The sequence below is a fragment of the Triplophysa dalaica genome, chromosome 15, assembly GCF_015846415.1.
Source record: "Triplophysa dalaica isolate WHDGS20190420 chromosome 15, ASM1584641v1, whole genome shotgun sequence".
NCBI lineage: Eukaryota > Metazoa > Chordata > Actinopteri > Cypriniformes > Nemacheilidae > Triplophysa > Triplophysa dalaica.
In genome coordinates this window covers 17,250,454-17,266,691 of record NC_079556.1, presented here as the reverse complement: position 1 = coordinate 17,266,691, position 16,238 = coordinate 17,250,454, and the positions used below count along the sequence as shown (strand labels likewise).

General features: G+C 39.6%; 1 protein-coding gene across 2 annotated transcripts; it reads right to left on the bottom strand.

Annotated features, from left to right (window-relative positions):
• Positions 1 to 8,734: 8,734 nt before the first annotated feature.
• On the bottom strand, positions 8,735 to 16,238 carry ngb (neuroglobin). Of its 2 annotated transcripts, none has more exons than XM_056767180.1 (5): positions 13,061 to 16,238; positions 12,579 to 12,826; positions 11,697 to 11,805; positions 10,889 to 11,008; positions 8,735 to 10,750 (listed from the first exon to the last, which is right to left on the bottom strand). In XM_056767180.1, exons 2-5 carry the CDS (start codon positions 12,674 to 12,676, stop codon positions 10,598 to 10,600), a joined length of 480 nt encoding a protein of 159 aa, XP_056623158.1. In that variant the 5' UTR covers positions 12,677 to 12,826; positions 13,061 to 16,238; the 3' UTR covers positions 8,735 to 10,597. The 2 variants fall into 2 exon arrangements, with proteins under 2 accessions (XP_056623158.1, XP_056623159.1); XM_056767181.1 differs by having other exon boundaries at positions 12,579 to 12,819.

Sequence of the window (16,238 nt, the reverse complement as noted above, 5' to 3'; positions counted from 1 at the left end):
TTGGCCATTGATGATTAATCATGTGCATATGTTTTACAAACAGACATAGACACAGATGTAGGCATAAACATGCATTCAGAGTTCTTGTATACGACAGACTGGTGTGTTAAGATCAGCAACCAGGTGTTATTACATTGTGAGTAGCAATTTCTGAATAACTTCATTGTCTTACAAATGCAAACTCTGTTTCTATCAGCTCTAAGCATTGTCGCACTTAGGACATTCAAAAAAACACTGAACTCACAGAGAAAGACACTGCTATAACTTTCTTTCATTTTAATGAATAAACTGTACAGAAAATATCTTGATCAAAAACGTCTTCTGAACCGATGGTAATGGTTTTACCACCAACGTTACGACATCACACCTATCTTTGGACCATGTCTCAGGTTTAGCTGTCGAATATGTAACAAAACAACTGCTAACATGCTAAACACATTATTTAAGAAAGGCGATTTAAAAACGATGTATAATACTTACTTCTTCAGGAGATGAAGCTTGATCTCGAACAGGTACTGATCCACTCTTGACTAAACAATGTGACATCAGATTGATAGGGGATCGCCAACAGGTTGTTTTGTGTCACTGTTGTGGTTTAAAGGAGATAATAAAAAGAAGAATAGATATATTTGAATAATTGAAAAAAGTTTTTCATAATGTAAGTACGACCAAGCTGCTATGAATGAGTGGAGGTGGGGCAAATTTGCAATTTGTTTATGAATCCCCAATATACTAAATGAGGTAGGAGTGTGGAGTTACATTCATTACAATCACTTGTACATATGCTTTTCAAAAGCTTTAAAATAAGTTTTAAAGGACCAGTGTACAGATTTTGGAGAATCTATTGACTGAAATTGAATAAAATATAACTATGGGCGGGCTAGATTTACCAACAACTTGCAGCAGCGCAAAAACAGCTCTTTTTGGGTAATTTTTTTTTACCACAGACTATTGAAAGACCTGCTACATTTACTAAAGACACTCAGTGTAAATTAACGCTGAAAAGGCGTGAACACATTTCCTCTTCATACACATACTTCAAGGGTGTTAGGTTGATACCCCTTAAAAAGGCATGTATTCCGCACCAGGAAGCACACACACTCCATCAACGTCTAGGTATTGTGTGACTCTAAAACTTAAATTACCAACGTTGTGGCTAAATACCCAGGGTTCATTCACGACGCATTCATTTTACAGAATTGCACACTTTTCAAGAAAATGAGGGTTGGACAGTATGGTGACACTCCACCGAACCTCATCCCATGAACTCAATATATGCCTTGTGTTGGTTGTGAGGTCTACTCGTCATTTGTGTTTCGTTTAGTGCTGACCCAGTTCTTATGTGTTACACCTTCTCACCTGCGGATTGCTTACCTGCTTACCTGTGGATTGCTGACCTGCTTACCTGTGGATTGCTTACCTGGTTAACTATGGATTATCCCCTTTGTTCGCTTAGGACTGCCAATAAACTGTTGCAAGGCATTCGTGATGTGGCTCGTCTAGTATCCTGGTGACACATTGGTGATGTTACCGGTCCAGAACCATAGGACACAGTCAGAGGAGAGCTACAATCATGCACACTGTAGGACAAGAAATGTCATGAGACATTCAGTTTTAAATTCGGTTTGCGAGGGTTAGAACGATCGGGTGGAGCACTTCTCTACAGGAGAACTTTGCTTGAGCAGTTTCTGACCCCTTCCACTACGTAGATTGCAGAGTATTAAAAACACAAATCAAAACAATGAAAATCATGTTGTGACTATATAAAACAAAGCTATGTTATATACTGTTGTCTTCAAAGTAACTACAATTTTAGTTAAGTAAGTAAAGTTTATTTATATAGCACATTTAAATACAGCAGAACTATCCAAAATGCTTCACAGAGTCAACTAAACAACAACACTTATAAACATGAGGACAATAATACACAAATTGCAGAATAATAAAATAAAAAAATCAACAAATGAGTTTTCAGTTTGGATTTAAGAACAAAAACCAAAGCTGCCAGGCGGATATCCAGAGGCAGCTGATTCCAGAGACGTGGGGCAGCAACCGAAAAGGCTCTTTCCCCTTTACTTTTGAAACGGGAACGGGGGCCGAAAAGGGAGCCTAGCCGGAGGATCTTAAATGTCTAGCGGATGTCAGTGGGTTAAGAAAATCCTTAAGATAAGAAGGGGCCTTATCACTTAGTGCTTTGAAAAAGAACAAAAAAATCTTAAAATGAACCCTAAACTGGACCGGAAGCCAATGAAGGGAAGCTAAAATTCACATTTCTTTGACTTGGTCAACAACCTTGCAGCTGCCTTTTGAACCATCTGGAGTCGTGCTTAGGATGTCTTAGGGAGACCCATGTACATGTACTGTTTGGTGATACTGTCGAGCAGCAGTTCTCTACAGTAAAGAATCAGACAGAGGCTATCAAGCATATCCTCCCTGCCGGGACTAGGCAGCCCTCCGGCCGTTGAGGTCCTGTGCATCGTGTGCTTCCCAGCAGCCCTGGTCCTCTTCTACGCGCTCCAGCTCCGGTGCCCCCCACTCAAGCCTCACCCTGGAAGAAGATTTCGAAGAGGAGACCACCACCCCATGAGCAGCCGCGGCGAAAGCAGAAGAGGCCCTCAATGGAAGACCCCAGGGAGATCAAGAACACCTTTGGGCCCCTCCCCAGCCATTCCATCGCTGGTAAGTCGATCCTGCCCCGTCCCAACAGCCCCTTCAAGGAGTTTTCCTCTCCCTCTGGGTGTTTTTCACAGCCGCTCTCACCCTCTTCACGATGGTTTTCGGCAACCAGACGTTGCGTCATGGCGAGACGCAACGTCGAGTATACTTGGCAGCCCTCAGCACTCTCAATCGACGGTGCGTTGAGCTGCATCGCCAGGCAGGTAAGTCAGCAGAGCTGATCTCCTCCCCCAGGCACTCCCCCTTGGGAAGGATAGGGTGAACCCCATCTGTCGGTTCGACACAATGTAACCTAGACGACGTCACGACGTAACCTAGACGTTACATCTGTAACCAAGACGTTAACAAAGTTAAGCTGGCGAAGATTTTCAAGATTCACTCTTCTACTGCGAATATTAGATTAGATTAGATTTTTTAGATTCAACTTTATTGTCATTACACATATACAAGTACAGTGTAACGAAATGTAGTTTAGGTCTAACCAGAAGTGCAATTAGCAAGTGCAGGATATACAGTGTGAATAAATACAGAATACAATATTAGGAAAATACTATACAATGGGCATGTACTATGAAAATATGACAGTCGGTATGTATTATGAACAATATAAACAGAAGGCTATATACTGTGAACATTAATGTACAGGTGGTTATGAACAGATAACAATGTAGACTATACAATAGTGCAAGTGACTTGAGTGTGCATAAGTTACAGACATTAGCTATTAAAGTAACAGTGCAGTAGATGAGTTGATGCGGTTATTAAAGTTACGGTGCAGTACATGAGTTATTGTAGTTATTGAAGTTATAGTGCAATACATGAGTAGATGCAGTTATACAGTTACAGTGCAGTAGATGAGTTAGTGCAGTTATTGAAGTTACAGTGCAGTAGATGCGTTAATGCGGTTATTAAGGTTACAGTGCAGTAGATGTGTTAGTGCAGTTATTGAAGTTACAGTGCAGTAGATGCGTTAATGCGGTTATTAAGGTTACAGTGCAGTAGATGAGTTAGTGCAGTTTTTGAAGTTACAGTGCAGTAGATGCGTTAATGCGGTTATTAAGGTTACAGTGCAGTAGATGCGTTCATGCGGTTATTAAGGTTACAGTGCAGTAGATGAGTTAATGCAGTTATTGAAGTTGTAGTGCAATAGATGAGTAGATGCAGTCAGTTATGCAATAGATGCAGTAATGCAATAGATGAGTTACAGTACAGTAGAGAAGTTGGTGCAGTTATTGAAGTTACAGTGCAGTAGACGAGGTAATGCAGTTATGAAAGTTACAGTGCAGTAGATGAGGTAATGCAGTTATGAGAGTAGTCCATTAGTGCAAATGAGCATTCAGTTTAATATTCCTGGTGTGCAAGTGAGCAGTATAGAGTGCAAATGATGCTATGTGTGTGTAAACAGTCCGGTAGAGCAGATAACATGAAGAACTGGTGTGTACAGTTCAGTCATGCATGGCAGCCCTGTAGTGCAATGTAAACAATGTAATAGCAGCATTACAGTTAAAGTTATGAGGGGTAGTGGAATCAGTGGGGAGCAGAGTTCAATAGTGAAACAGTTCTGGGAAAAAAGCTGTTTCCTAGTTTGCTGGTTCTTGAGGCACCTGAAGCGCCTACCGGAAGGCAGGAGAGTTAACAGTCTATGAGCGGGGTGAGAGGAGTCCTTGATAATGCTGCGAGCTCTACGCAGAGAGCGTTTCTTTTGGATGTCCTCAATGGAAGGGAGTGTAGTTCCTGTGATGCGCTGGACTGTTTTCACCACCCGCTGCAGTGCCTTGCGCTCAGCAACAGAACAGTTCCCGTACCAGACTGTGACACAGTTGGTCAGGATGCTCTCTATCGTGCAGCGATAGAAGTTCACCAGGATAGTTGAAGACAGTTGGTTCTTCTTCAGTGTCCTCAGAAAGAAGAGACGCTGGTGAGCCTTCTTGACCAGGCATGAGGTGTTGGTGGTCCAGGACAGGTCCTCCGAAATATGGGTCCCCAGGAACTTAAAACTGGAAACACGTTCAACAGCCGTCCCATTAATGTGGATGGGGTCGTGTGTGCCTCCTTTCGCCTTCCTGAAGACCACAATGATCTCCTTTGTCTTGGAGGTGCTAAGGAGCAGATTGTTGTTTGAGCACCATGTGGCCAGGTGCCGTACCTCCTCCCTGTAAGCAGTCTCATCGTTGTTGCTGATGAGACCAATCACTGTTGTATCGTCTGCGAACTTGATGAAGGAGTTAGGTCCATTCACAGGCCTGCAGTCGAGTGTGAAAAGGGAGTAGAGAAAGGGGCTCAGTACGCAGCCCTGTGGTACACCAGTGTTGAGGGTGATGGTGGTGGAGCAGATGTGGCCTAACCTAACAAGCTGAGGCCTGTTCGTCAGGAAGTCCATAATCCATTTGCAGGTTGAATTGTTAATGCCTAGGTTTCCAAGTTTGATGATTAGCTTGGAAGGGATGACCGTAATGCAGAGCTGAAGTCTACAAACAGCATGCGTGCATAAGTGTCCTTATTATCCAGATGTGTTAGCACAGAGTGCAGCGCCATGGACACCGCATCATCTGTGCTCCTGTTGCTACGGTAGGCAAATTGGGATGGGTCCAGTGTGGATGGTAAAGAGTCTTTTAGTTGTGAAAGGACCAGCCGCTCAAAGCACTTCATAACAATATGCGCCCGTTGCGGAGCTCAGTCAGACTCAGACAGCCAATAATATATATAATTACACTTGAACTCAACGCAGTCAACGCAAAGTCACTTCAACATTCTTCAACAACTCTTCTTTACTTTCTCAGTCGGGAAATACAAACACAACACTCCACACACTCTTTCTCACTCTGCTTCTCATGGTTGTCATGGCAATTTCCAATGTACTGCTTCCAAGACACATAGCAGACTTTCTAAAAATAATGATCTCAAGTCTATTGTTTTTATTTTTGTGCTCTTTTATCGTGTCGCCCTCTGTCTCTCTTGTATTGTCTCTCCATTAAATACTTTATTTAGCTTTTAGGGACGGATATAACAGCACACGCTTTTTTGGGGGGAGTTCTGTTCTATGGCATTGTTAAGATTTGTATAAATTTGGTATCATATAAATCCAAAATAGAAATGCCATAAATGTAAAAGTCATTCAAATGTCATTATAGACCAGTGATGGATAGACACCACGGAATATGTGAAGGCAATGTTTTGTGTCTTAAATACAGTGAGGCAGATTGTCCCTAGACTTGACAGTCAGCCTTCAAGACATTAACAATAATGCAATGTAATTGAATTCAGTAATGGCTCATCTGATCCAGAAACTCAGCGAACAGCTCACGCTTCTGGAGTTTTGCCCCAATATCTCATACACTCAGACAGGGTCACATCAGAAAAACAGACACAGAGTACAAGGTTGTGAACAGTATTTCTTTGTAACCTTCTTATTGTTGGAAATAGGACATGTAAAAGAAGACATTGAACAAATGCTATGCCTTTGTCCTTTAAGCCAGTGTGCTAGCATTATATAAGATGCATTCTCAGGAAATATTTGTGTGCAATGTGTGTCCTACTTCTGGTAAGTAATCACAATATTTGATAGATTGAACTCTGTTTAGTGTAACTGCAAAATACATTTTAGAATTCTACCTATACGTTTACTGAACAGTCAAATTAAAATGTACTGTCATTGTGTTTATTTTAAAATCCTTAAAGTCCCAATAAAATCAAAATTGAAATGTTGTGGTTTTTAGTATACGTGTGTTTTTAGTCACAGAGTAGTTTTTAGTTAGTCCGTGCTTCAAAGTACATAATTTGAGTTAAGAAGATATAAGCATTTGAAACGCACTTCATGTCACTTCTGCCAATAAAATATTTTTGATGAACTCATTCTGAACTTCAGTTTCTCATAAAATATTCCATGCAACCAGATGCTCTCTAGAATCTGAAAGATCCACCCCTTACATAATAAAAGGTTGTAAAGCTGTGCCCAAAGCTTGTTAAGATATTTATATTCTCTATATGGTGAATTGAACATATAGGCTTTATTGGGGATAAGGAATGATTCAGGGAGTGTAAATAGTTTTTCTATTGTGAGAAATGAAGTCTGAGTTTGCTTCAGTGTCATGAGAGCTACTGCAGCAGACAGGCACAGTGTTTTTATGAAACACTGTTTCACAGTGAAATTATGATTGAAATGAAACTTTGACACTCCTAATCTCATAAATATATAAAACTTTAGCCTGGATTTCACAGACAGGGTCACATTTGCACAATTGAGTGCTGACCTGTGAAAATTCGCACAGAATTGTATATTTCAAAGCATTTTGTATGAGATCAAAAATCCCTGTTAGCCAACATAAACTACAAGCTATTAAAAGGTGGGATGAACTGGACTTGTTTAATGTTTTATAATGTTGTATGAGGTCTACTTATGATGTTCGCATGATTTTTACATTCAAAAACATCTAAATCAATAACCCTGCTTTGAGGCCAGCTCTACAAACGCTAGGTTTTTAAAGAAGACACTTTACTGCTTTGATTGGATAGCAGTTTACATAGTTGGAGCCATCTGTGAATAGGGTTAGAGACGTAAACATTAGGTTACACATCTGGCCACATTCACAGTTTTCAGATGTTTTATCTGGAGACCTCCTCTGATTTTAAAATGCCCCCCCTGCATCAGTATTTTATGTGATGCATTCGCACGGGATAATTTTCCTCAAATTTACTGACTTATTTCCCGGATGTGATGGCAAGGCTTTGCGTATAGTTTGTATAGCCTATACTTGTATTGGGTTTGATGATATATGATTGAACCTGTTAGCATTTGAGACCTGTTATCGCGATCCAGACAAAAGATCACCAAGATCGCAGGTCTCAATGATAAATAAACAAACAGGAGACTCCCGGTAACTTATGGATATCACCCAGCACCCAAAATTGTATCAAAACACTTCAAAACAGCCTCTATTATTCGCAAACGGTGGATAAAACCTTGAAAAATTATATATGAGCCCACCAAATCACAGAGATGCCAATTCGCACGGGTTTAAGATCACAGACAACCTCTGCAACTACAATGCAACTACAATGTGCAGTGTACAACCTGCCGTTTGCTGGGCCTGGTGTCTATAGTAGATGTAATCTCAGTAACAAGGGCGTTTTCAGTTCTGACACTAACATGAGGTTCGTGTGAATACAATTCCCTCTTATATAACAAAAGCTCAGGTTAAAATCGGGATTTTAATTCATTCAATTTTTTTTCTTTAGTCTGATTGTATTTTTTTAACATCCATGACAAGCTGTCAAATGCAGCTTTGCTGGTCTGCAGTGTTGGCTGACTCTATTGGTTATTTAAAAAAGGGGAGGAGCTACTCTATAAAATTTCATTAAAGGAGTCATTTGTGGGGGGGCACGGTGGCTTAGTGGTTAGCACGTTCGCCTCACACCTCCAAGGTTGGGGGTTCGATTCCCGCTTCTGACTTGTGTGTGTGGAGTTTGCATGTTCTCCCCGTGCCTCGGGGGTTTCCTCCGGGTACTCCGGTTTCCTCCCCTGGTCCAAAGACATGCATGGTAGGTTGATTGGCATCTCTGGAAAAATTGTCCGTAGGGTGTGAGTGTGTGAGTGTGTGAGTGAATGAGTGAGTGTGTGTGCCCTGCGATGGGTTGGCACTCCATCCAGGGTGTATCCTGCCTTGATGCCCGATGACTCCTGAGATAGGGACAGGCTCCCCGTGACCCGAGGTAGTTCGGATAAGCGGTAGAAAATGGATGGATGGATGGATGGATGGAGTCATTTGTCGGAAGTAAGTGTTTTTCTTTGTCTTTTGTGTGTTATAAGTTGCATGCATGTATTAGACACGTGAAATTGCAAAAATGGCACTTCAGTGGGTCTACTTCAATATTGTGATATATTTTTGTAAGGGTTTGGCATTGAATATATGGGTGAAATCCCTTTTTTCACTACTTGGAACCCCGAACCGTATATATGATTATTTTGAAGCATTTTCAATTATTTAGAAAAACTATTCATTAGCAAAAACAGTGATCATTGAATTCTGTAAGATATTCTTTATTTATGTCATGTTTTACAAATAAGCTTCACGCACATATGTTGACATATAAAGTCTTCAGTTATCCTGATGCTTGCTGGATTGGTGACTGGCTGAAGAAACAAAACGTACCGTGTGACTTATCACTTTTTTGGTTACTGAGGAGTCAGGTCATAACATCGCTGTTCAGTAGCAGCTGCTTCAGTGAGGTAGACATTGAGACAATTTAGAGTAGAATATCAAGAGGAAAATCACAGGGGCAAACACTGCACATTAACAATTCTTTAGTGGTCAATAAACAGAGATAATCACAAAGAACCTCCTTCCATCCTTGTATAAGCTCCATCATTCAATAAAGACTGACATCTTAGAGGTTATTGGAAAGCCATCAGGTGGTACATTTTCAGCAAGGGCAGTCTTTGAGAGACAAAAATGTATATTTTACACAAATAAAATACAGTATCATAGTTCACCATTAAGCAATACATAAAATGATCAATCCACATACACCTAAATATACACAAAAGATTTTATACCTGAAGAAGGTACTTTCATATACAGTAAAACATCAGTTGTAACATACCAAAAGATTACATATCAAGCTGTGACACACAGTTACCTCTATGCATTTTGAGATACTTGGCCAGAACCTTTCCAATGTAGAAATATTTCTGGTATAAAGAGGACCACGTTTCTACAAAGACATAGATTTTTTTAATGATAGCAGCAAAACAGTTATCATCGCTTTAAACACTATTTTATAGCTCATAATCGTGACAAATATATCTCTAGATAAACTGTAGTCCGTATGTTGTAAACTAACATTACGGCGCTTTAAAAAAAATATTATTCAGAATGATTGCTAACAAAACATTAAAAAGGTAATTAAATAAAAAAAGTCATTATTCTTAGCTCTTGTCCAAGCGGATCAGTTGACATAAAAATGTACTACCTACAATTCCAAAGTGAATAGATCATCTAGCTAAAATAATATACTGTAACAGTCACTTAGGTCCACACAAGAGCAGTAAATATTAACAGTCTTCAAAAGTCTGTCGTTGGTACACTTTTGAGTATGTGAGTGCTTCGAGTATGATCTCATACAATGGAAATGTAAACTTATGAGATGGCACACGCTGATAAATTAACAGTCTAAAAATTCCAAAAGCTATTTTGGATGTAACAGTTCTCGTCATTTCATCTCATCAAAATCAACTTTCATCGCCAGAAATCCCGTTCATTGTGACAAAGTAAATTTTATGATCAAATAATCCAATGGTAACAATAACTTATTATGGCTAGTGATATTTTTTTTAAGTCGAAGGATCTTTAGCGACCCTTGAATTATTCATAAGAACCATGCTGATGTGCTTAACTGACCCCTACTCTGAGTTTACTAGAAAATTCATCCTGTTTAACGTAGGTTTAAAATAAAATTATAGTTTTTGTAAAGACCGTTTCTAGATTCCAGACGTTTCTAGAGGCTACCAAAACTATTTAAGATGACCAAGCCCGTATGTGCATAGTCAAACCTATGAACATGGAACATCAATACATCTAGACAGTCATTTAAGATATTTTAAGGAAATACGTTTAGTCATGACTATATGTACAAAGCAAATTTTGCCTTTGAAGTTTCAACCAAAAACTTCGTCCAGGATTTATCAACGTCGTTTAGGCGTTGTTATCTCTGACATCTCGTACATTCTCAGACTACAGTTAGAGCAAGCTACCACAGTTGGGACTGTTTAGGAAGCCGATGCAACTCGGTTGAATAGATTTTCCCTGTAATAAATCAAGCCCCTTCACTCTTTCAAAAGATTTTTTTGTAACTGTACATCTGCAATCGTTTGTTACATACTGTATGGTATATCTTCAGTGTGAATCTCACATCTACCTCCTTTTCAGTTGGTCTTGTGCTCTCCATTTTTGGCCCAGTCTCTAGTCATGGCGGACACCACAAAGCTGTACATATTGAGCCAGGCCTGGCGCAGCGGTGCCGTGTATGCCGGACCCAGGCTGCACTGAAGCATATACAGCAGAGACTCTCCAACCACCTGATTAAAGAATAAAATCAAACTTGCCTCCTGAATCTATCGCCAGTCTCTCTGTCACTTTGACATTTTAGCGTCACAGCTGTAATTTGTAATTTATATCATTTGTCACCAGGGACACTGAGATTATTGTGTACTTACAGCAAAGGACTGGGTCTTCACCCCAACTGCTTGATGCTGTCTACCTAGGTTTGACAGGAAATCCTCCAAAGTATGTAGGTCATCAAGATGGCTTACAGCTGCATCAATGACCAACATTACCTGCATAGACATACAAAGAATCTTTTTTACACCAAAGCCATAAATTGTTCCTTCGGTTAAAAATACAAGTGACTCAAAGCACTTTAAAATCAAACCATCTTTATTAGGACTGGAACAGTGGAATTTGTCCCTGCAACTTTCACATGATATAACTGCGCAATGAACATATAACTGGGACAATCCCTGGGGAGCAAGCTGGCTCATGGCCTACTTCTGGTAATGTTTAGATCAGGGCTAGATTCAAATGTGCTCCTGAAGGTCCACCAACCTGCAGAATTTAGTTACAACACCCTATGACACTCATGTGTATAAATATCCAAGTAATCCTGAAGACTTTTATTAGCTTGTAGAGGTTTGTGACACAAACTAAACTCCAAAGAGTAGATTTCAATCCTTGGTTTAGCATGAAAACATATTTTAGGTTTTCTTCTGTGTACATGAAACGTTTAGCAGAAGAATCAGGACCGGTACTAGGCTGGCTCAACTGGGGCAATCACATATTTTGGTTGGGCAGACATATATTCCTTGTTCATTGCATGCTATTTTTATAAATTCTTCTGCGATTAAATCGACATTTAATTGTCAGTTGGATATTTTTGTAGGGACCCAAGAAAAATTTGGGGTGGCAATGGCCCCCCCCTTATCCCTCCCCGACCCAGTACTAAAAGATAATACTTTTCAGGCTTACCTTGGTGACATGATCAAGGAACTCTGGGCTGGACAGGCATTCAGGTGCAACACCACAGTTTGTGTTGTAGCTGAAGAGCGCAAGTAGTTCTGGGTCCAGCTCAAAAAGCCTATCAAAGAAATGTTGCACATCGGTCAATGCTACAGATCTTTAACAGTTGCATTTCATGCATGTCCTTGAGCGCTCTGTCAACGATACATATATTTAAATCACTTTTACTTATTTAAAATACAGTAGTTGATGTCCTTTATGGCGAGTTTAAAGAGAAACACTCAGGAAAGTGATACTTAGAAACATCTTTCCACTGTGAAGGCTGGATTCAGATGAAAATGATCTTGCAGCTCCCTGTCGCCAAGCAACAAGTCAAGCCTCTTACTGAGCTGCGGCTAGAGCAACAGACAGTGGGAGACTGAAGGAGGATTGTTGTGAAATTTTAAATAAATGCTGGTTCGCGTGTTTATTGTGTTCCGGTAGCGCAACAGTGCCGGCAATACCAAGGTCACCGGCTAGATTCCAAGGGAGGACATATATTGATCAAAATATCATCAAGGTCATTAAAAGCACAGAAATAGCATCTGCTTAATGCACAAATAATTTGCTATACCTTCCTTTTTCAATAATAAATATAATCTGGTAAACATTATTATATAATTTTACCATGCTTCAGTTTGATGTATTGTTGTTTTTTCAGATTGTATAATTTCTTTCATGTATGTGAAATCAAATTAATTTCAAATTGTATTCAATTGAGATGCATGTACTGCGGCCCTATGGAACACGCAGCAACTTTCTAAATAAACATGTTGACTAATTTGCACAGCATCCTCCCCGGCTTCAGCAGAGTTTTGTCTATGCCATCATGTGGCATGCTGAATACGTTACCTCGTAAACATAACAATTCCATGTGGCACCTTGTTCTTTCCCAGGCTCTCCCAACTGTCCCGGATCAGCCCCTTCTCTTTCTCAGAGAGTTTCTCCATTGTGACCCTCAGGAATGCAACGCGTTCTCCTGTCGACTTTCAGGGATGTGGCATCAAATTGTGTGTACAACAATTCAGAGCAGGACCTCCTGAATTCCCATTTCCAGACTTCCACTGAGTTTCGGTCTTCACGTTTGACCCACCTGTGAACTGACAGTATATGCAGAGATCAGTCGGCAATGTCATATAAGACATTGAACTTAAGGTTCTTTCAAATACATTTAACAAATCAGTACACATCTACAAAACTCTCAGCTGTGATCCATTTGCAGTGCACATACAGGCTTTCCCATATCCACCACCAGCACCAAGAATAGAAGAAATCCTGACTTAATCCATACTTCATGCTCACAATAAACAGTCTTAAGTGTTGAGCTGACATACCGTTTCTTCAGTGTTCTAGAGGTGACCTTCTTCTCTCAGTGGCTTCGTCTCTCTCTGGCATTAGGATTTGTGTTTGTTCACTGCGAATATGTATATGTCAAGCCTGCTATCCTTGTGTTTGCTCTCTCTCTCTTTCTCTCTCTCTCTCTCTCTCTCTCTTTTCTTCTTTGCTCCCCCCGCTCTCTCTCTCTCTCTCACGCATAAAAGCACTCACTCACTCACTTTCTCTGTCTCTCCCTCTATCTTCTCCCTCTCCCCTCTCTGCTGGATGTAACCTCATAAATGCTGCTTGATGTGTTTACAAAATGAAATATGTATGAAACATTTTGAAACTGCAGATGATTGTCAGTATCTTGGCTTATTTCTCATTTAATCACACTCTAATAGTCCTGCATGCTTATATCCTGGTGATATTCCTGTGCTTATATGGAAGGTAAACAAAGACTAGAGGGAACCGTTTCCACTTCTCCTAGTAATAGCACATGTTATGATCCATAGCTCCTCCTACAGGTGACAGTCTGGCCTTTAACAGAATAATAGCCAAAGACCTTGAGAGGGCTTTGGTAATATAAAAATAATATTTATAAAATCACATAACATTATTTTATTAATTGCATCAATTAACTGATAAAGAAAATGCTTGACACCGTGTGTGAAAGGTTAGTTTTGGAGAGCTCACTTTCATTAGAAGACAACAAAATGGTTTTACAATATGATTCAAAATATATGATATGATATCAAAAACTTTGTATTTTGTAGCTTAATATTATGTTGGTTTTAGAAAAGGTTGGACTGTTTTTCAAGATTTCAAGATTTCATATACCAGAACGAATCTAGGATAATAATTGGATTATGACATCTCAACTTTAACATATCTACCTTTAAGGTCAGTACAATAAAAAGTATACACAGATTGTAAACAAATTAGGTGAATAAATTATTATATTTGGTTTGTTTGTTCGTTTGTTTATTTTAAGAGATTGTTTGAAATATTGAAGTGCTTACTGATTCATATCTAAATCATAGCTAAAAATGCTTTAACATGGAGTAACTTTGTGTTTTCGACCACAACACCTACGTGCAAATTAAAATGTTGTGTTTAAACCCCAGTTATGCATTAAATTGATTTGCAAATCTGTAAGATTCTGTTTTGCAGTTAGCGGGCATTATCAATGTGATCTGATACTGGGTAAAACAGATTATACTGTAATCTATAAACGCATCCTGTAAACATTAAAATAGAGATGTCAACATTTCTTCTTTTTATGTTTATGATTTACCATTATCTAATGCAAAAAATGGAAAATGGAGGGTTTTCCTATATTCCCAAAACGGGAGTCACCCATGATGTCCCACCTGATTTAAAACTCCATCTGTCATGTTATCAAGGACACTCAGCTGAAGCTGTAGTCCCAGAGCACTTGATGTTAGTGTGACAGGAGAGGAGAGCACAGTTGCCATGGTGACTTTGCAAGAGCACTTGAACTTTCAGTTATCTGCCACTCAAAACTCAAGATAGGGCCTGTCACTCACTCAAGATAGGGCCTGTCACTCAAGCATCGGGTTCAGTGCTTCATTAATGACTTGATGTGGCAGTTTCAATATGTGCCAAAATCAGATGGACACATAATTTGTCAGTCAACTTTATTGACTTTAAAAGAAACATCCACAGATACAAAAAGTTTCAGACATGCCAATGTGTGTGGCAAATAGTAGTATGTTGACCAAAGATGGCATACCTTTTACAGTTATATTCTCAGAACCCCAATGTGTAAGAGAATAGGTTGTGGGGTCAGTGTAAAAAATGATTTAGAGTGAGAGGAAGATATCCTGTACTATAATAACAGAGCAAATATGTCACAATACCTGGACCCTAATGAATAGCAATTCATGAAAAAAATGTGTAGTTACTCTGCCAACATTTGCTAACTGTTGCAGCTATCCAGTCAAACCTTGACCCCCAGACTTTCCGATCACCAGTAAAGTACACAGCCTTATTCTTAAGTTGCACTCAAAGTTTTTTACTCAAAGTACTCAATGAAGTATATCCCAAAGCTTAAAACTGACCACTCATATTCATTTGAGCCCGCACTTGCCTCAGGGTGAATCATTGTCTAGGTAATATTTCAGCCTACGAGAACAAGGATTTTTGTCAACCGGTCCTTCAACCGCAGAAAAAACAAACTAATCCTCAAATGTACAACACTGGAAATCATATTTCACTCAAAAGTGGGATTTAAGCCTTAAAAGGCACTGGATGCTGCATGGCTCATATAAAGTAATTATATTCCAGCTGAAGATTGTCATGCTAAAGCAAAAGTACAAATTATGCCATTTAAACGCTCTAAAATAACTAAAAACGCTGGAACTTTCCATCAGTTTCCAGAAAGATTAATTCCTCCAATTCCTTACAAACAAGAGATCACAGAAAATGCAACTACAGGGATGATGAAATGTTCCCTGGCCAGTTGGACTAAATGTCTCTTGATGTGGCCAAGGACTGGTTATAATGCACTAACACAAGCTCTTTTTCCAAAGCAGAGAAATGTCCTACGGCCCTCAAAATAGACTTCAGAATGAGAATTTCAGATGGGTCTTCTTGGGCTAAGGGGAGTTGTCACTGGATGTAATTTGTGTATTTATTCAAATGCACTTTTGGGAATAAAGCTTGCCTCTGTGACAGTTATAGTTTATTATTACAGCAGTCGTTCAGAACCTTCTTTCACAAACTCTAGGTAGAAGGTGTGCTCGTGCCAGGGCAAGGCTTCCCCGATTTACCGTCTGCAAACTTTGAGGGAGCCCAACAGCAAACCCAAGTGCTGTTTATGTGGTTTACAAGATTATTTAACGTGCAGTAAGTAGAACTCAAGCAAATATGTTTTAATATGCAGTCACTCTGGTTGCCAAGTGTTTAGGTTTTCTCTTTTTCGGTTGGATCCGTAGCCCCCCTAACATATATTCAATATTAAAATTAAAGTTGCTATTAACTTTCTTTTAATAAAAATGTTATGACACGCAGATGGAATTTCTTGAACATATATAATCCTCTCTATATTCGAAAGTCATTCTCCAATACAAATTAGCAGTTATAACGTCTTGGTTACGTATGTAACCTCAGTTCCCTGATGGAGGGAACGAGACGTTGTGTCGAGAACGACAGATGGGGTTCGCCCTTGAG